At 35.2% G+C, this 4463-nt stretch overlaps 1 protein-coding gene across 1 annotated transcript in view; it reads left to right on the forward strand.

Moving 5' to 3' along the window:
- The first annotated feature begins 661 nt into the window (after positions 1-661).
- Positions 662-4463, forward strand: part of LOC107752293 (transmembrane protease serine 4-like) — a 34212-nt gene continuing 30410 nt past the window's right edge. The window contains exon 1 of the mRNA XM_016568231.1: positions 662-991. Within this exon, the coding sequence (XP_016423717.1) occupies positions 986-991 (6 nt within the window). The 5' untranslated portion in view covers positions 662-985. The remainder of the gene's footprint in view (positions 992-4463) is intronic.

Here is a 4463-nt window from a genome sequence, read left to right on the forward strand (position 1 = left end):
TTTGATTAGTAATATGTGTTGCTAAGAACTTCAATTGGACAACTTTAAAAGCGATTTTCTCAATATTTTGATTTTTTTTGCACCCTCAGATTCCAGATTTTCAAATAGTTGTATCTTGGCCAAATATTTTCCCATCATAACAAACTATGCATCAATGGAAAGCTTATTTATTCATAAATCATATAATGTATAAGTATAATCTTATAAATCTTAAATTTAAAAAAAATTGACTCTTATGACTGATTTTGTTGTCCAGGGTCACAAATGTGAAAATTATTTCACAGTCATAAACTGTATACTGATAGGTAGCATTTTCAGAAGTAAAGTGCAATGAATGAGTGAGGTAAAGTGAATTTAATAACTTATTTCATGAGCTGTCCTCATTAAAATACTTAAAATACAGCATAATTACAGTGATAAACTACTAGTCATAGCCACCAAAACCTGTTTGAAAGAAGATCTGGGAAAATGAGGGCCATTTCCTGTTTCAAAACAGCTTCAAAAACTGTGCAGACAGCATCCCTGAACCCAGATTAACTTGTAATCCTGCTCAACCAAGCACAAGAGTTGGCCCCGTCCCATTGAGGAAGTGAATGCAGCGGGAGGAGCGACGTATCTAGGTGAGATGGGCGGTATCCTCTTACATAGGTGAGGGTTTTGATCGGGGGCAGGGAAACTCCAAACAAATCTCCACAAGACAGAGGCTGGATAGGTGGAAAATTTCAAAAGACAGAGTCTTGCAGCGTAGAGAGTTTGAAACAGCATTAGGGCAGATCGGGTTGCAGTAATTGTTAAGTGAAAGACAAGACAAGGAAGAAGTTACAGAAAAAGAAAAAAGAAGCATTGTGCATTAAGAAAAGCAAGGTTGCAGAAAGAGGTGTCTTCTTTTGGCATAGAAGTGGCTTCTGTGGTCTCCATTGGCCATTCTGCTGTGGTCTGTACGACCGGCAGATTGCAGGAACGCATCGACAGCAGCGATAAAACCATGAGGGTGAGTGTGAACTGATTCGTTCTGCTCAAAGAACAAACTAATGTAGTCAGAACAAAGATAAGCAGGACATTTACTTTGCTGATCGCTAGGTTGACAAGTGTAGACTGTGTTGTTGTGTGATTTTGAGAAGAGAATTAACTTTTGGATGGCATGGTTGGATCTGTCGAGAATTGTGCGATTATTGTACATTTGCTATAATCTTGCACCAATCTTTATGTCATGCCAAACTCATTTGATTTACAATCATATGGACAGCAGATAAATTACTATTATAAGGAGTTGCTATTAAAATGTCAATAGTTCATTCAAATATAGCCTATATGTTTATAAAACAGTTGCGTTCCTTGCTACATCCGTCATGTTGTCATTATCATGTGATAACGTAAATTATCAGCTGCATTTTCATAACTTCTCTCCTCTGGCCTCATGGGATAATAAAGTGTCTGATATGCACTCACCAGAAATAGTAGGACTTTTCGCTTACTGTTTTATGAATTTGAACTTTTCTCACATACTGTTTTCACCTATTATAGCAGGATACTATATAGTATGCAGACTACCAGTCTGTGTGTTAGTAATGGGGATTTTTCGGTGACTCTTTTGCAGGTTACATTGTTAGGCCAGTAGGTGGCAAGTGACTGTTTTCGTTATTCATACAGTCGATTCATTCAAGGAACTGAATACGTGAACATTTTACAACTGAGTCATTGAATCATTCACTTAAACAATTAATAAAAAAATTAATCACTATGGAACGTGACTATGAATGAGTCATTGAATAATCTACTCAACATGCAGTATTTATTCAAAAACATAGAAGCATTCAGGATCGAGACACTTCTAGTGTGTGTTGGTGTTCGGTTTGGCTGCGTTTGGAACTATTTTCATTGGTGGACGAGCAGTAGACAAAGTGACTGGATACTGGTTACGAGATATTAACTTCTCATAGTAACACTTTATTTTATGGACGACTATTAACCGGCATGCATATTACTAGCATTTTGGCTGTTTATTAGTACTTATAAAGCACATATCAATGCCTTATTCTGCATGATCACAATTTAGATTTAACACCTTAACAACTACCATACTAACTATTAATCCGCAACAAATTAGGAGTTTACTGAGGAAAAAGCCGTTAATAGTTAGTTAATTGTGAGAATTGGACTTTGTGCCCCCCCCCAAAAAAAAATATAGGCCTATATTAGAAACAGCCCAAGTCATTGTTTTTAGTTCTGGTGAGATGGTTTTGCATTGATAAAGGAGGTTTGGATGCATCTAGCAATAATAATAAAAAAATCCTTATTATATAGCACAGGAATAATCACAGCTGTATACAGCTATAACTTGTGGATGTGATAGGCTATTGTAAACTGTGTGATTTTTTTGTGCTTTGTTTATAGAGTATGGAGATTACACATGAAACATCCATGTTGCTTCAAAAAAACCTACTTTACATTTCAGTCATTTGAATAGGCCTGGTTCCTGTTGCAAGGTGCAAGTGAGATGAAGTTTTAACAGCACAAAACTGAGAAGTTAATAACAAATGCTTGGCTGCAGTTTGAAAGGGGCTGTTGGGTTGGCATGTGTAACTAATCTGCTTTGGCATGAGTTGGCTTTGATACTTTCTCACCTGAGAAATCTCTTTGGGTCTGTCAGGTATAGTGTTCTTCTAGTCTCCTCAAGGGACCTGAAAGTTGATTATTTTTTACTTGAATATACAGTAACAACACTTGGCATGGCATGGAGTCAATAATTGCTGGTGTATGACTAGATCTCTTTCACAAAGCAATAGTACCAGTCCGAGCTGTAAAAAACAGTATGAGTGTATATCCAGATATTCTGGATGGGACAGACAATGCTAAAGGACAACACGTTTAAGCTATCCATCATTCCCTTGCCTGACATTGTGCTTTTGTGCAATTGTTTGTTGTAATTTCATAGTTTCTAGTAAACTGTCACTCTTCTGAAACAGACACGAGCCTGTTTTACTAGCTTATACTTCCCTTTTCTCCTGTTCTGTCTGGTTTTAGATATTTTGTTGTTGTACATTTTACAGTTAACATTATTAGTGAACTCTTGAATATGTTTTTTCATACTATCCTTACTGTTTGCATCCTGGTTTCTCTCTGCCCAGATCTCATTATGTGATAATGACCCATGAAGTTGCACTTTCAGTCTCTGTCTCTCAAAGAGCTTTCAATGGTTTCAGTATTTGTTGAAAGGGGGATTCAAATTCCAATGTCGAACTTTCAATTTGAATTTTATTTGCACTCTCACCAATATATTACACAATTTCACCGTAATTTATTACAGTACGATGCTGAAACCAATGCAGACTATAGGTCATTTTCTGTGCTAATACGACACATTGCTATAACAAATTATCATATTGCGCTGCAGTGTCGGATAATATTGCAAATAGTTTAATTATGATTATGATTGCTGCTCCCTTTGGCTGTGATCTTTGACCTATGGTGGATGTTTAGTGTGTTGAAGTATGTTAATAATATAATTTTATAAAATTAAGGGTGAATTTAAATACTGTTTTTGTGTTGTTATCTGCAGTGAACTATGAGTTGTCAACCAGGCATGAACACTCAGCGTACAAAATTCAACTGGTTACAGATAAGAAACATGATTTTAGAAGCTAGCTAAATAAATAAATACATTTTGAAAAAAAAAAAAAATTATACATTACAACACGAATATATATATATTCAAGCCTAATTGCATACTGGGATTGACACACACAATGATATTGCAGTTACTATAAATAAATAAATATATGAGATTATGCAAATACAAGTAGACAACTAGCTAGGTATATATATATATATACAGTGGGTACGGAAAGTATTCAGACCCCCTTAAATTTTTCACTCTTTGTTATATTGCAGCCATTTGCTAAAATCATTTAAGTTAAATTTTTTTACTTATGTTTGTCTCTTATTTATTTGTGATGTAACAAAATCATCTATGAATCAAAGGAGTGTCCTGAGGATATTGTATGAAAATGCCTTTTGATTTTAGAAGACAAATGTATGTTTAAGGTGTGCCATCTCATTGTAGTTGATAAATTAAGAAGAAGAAAGAAGAACACACCCCAAAACTAAGTCTGTATTGAAAACACTGTGGATGCTTCATTATGAATGCTTTGTGTCAGTACAACTCCATCATGTAAGAAGTCAATCGTGCATCTCTAACTTGTTGTACATATGAACATATACAAGCACCACAAATTCAGAAGCTATCACACCCCATTCTTGACCTAAGTTCATAGGGTTTATTAGTAAAACATGAAGTGTGTCTAATCAGCTTGTGACTCCCAATGGCTTTGTTTAGAGGCTCGTTTCAGCTTCATTGGTTCATTTCCAAACATTGTATCACAAATAAGATAAATGAAACCCAATTTAAGATTTGACATTCTCTCTCTCTCTCTCTCTCTCTCTCTATATATATATATATATAT

Source organism: Sinocyclocheilus rhinocerous, unplaced genomic scaffold (assembly GCF_001515625.1).
Source record: "Sinocyclocheilus rhinocerous isolate Xijiao unplaced genomic scaffold, SAMN03320098_v1.1 scaffold1012, whole genome shotgun sequence".
NCBI lineage: Eukaryota > Metazoa > Chordata > Actinopteri > Cypriniformes > Cyprinidae > Sinocyclocheilus > Sinocyclocheilus rhinocerous.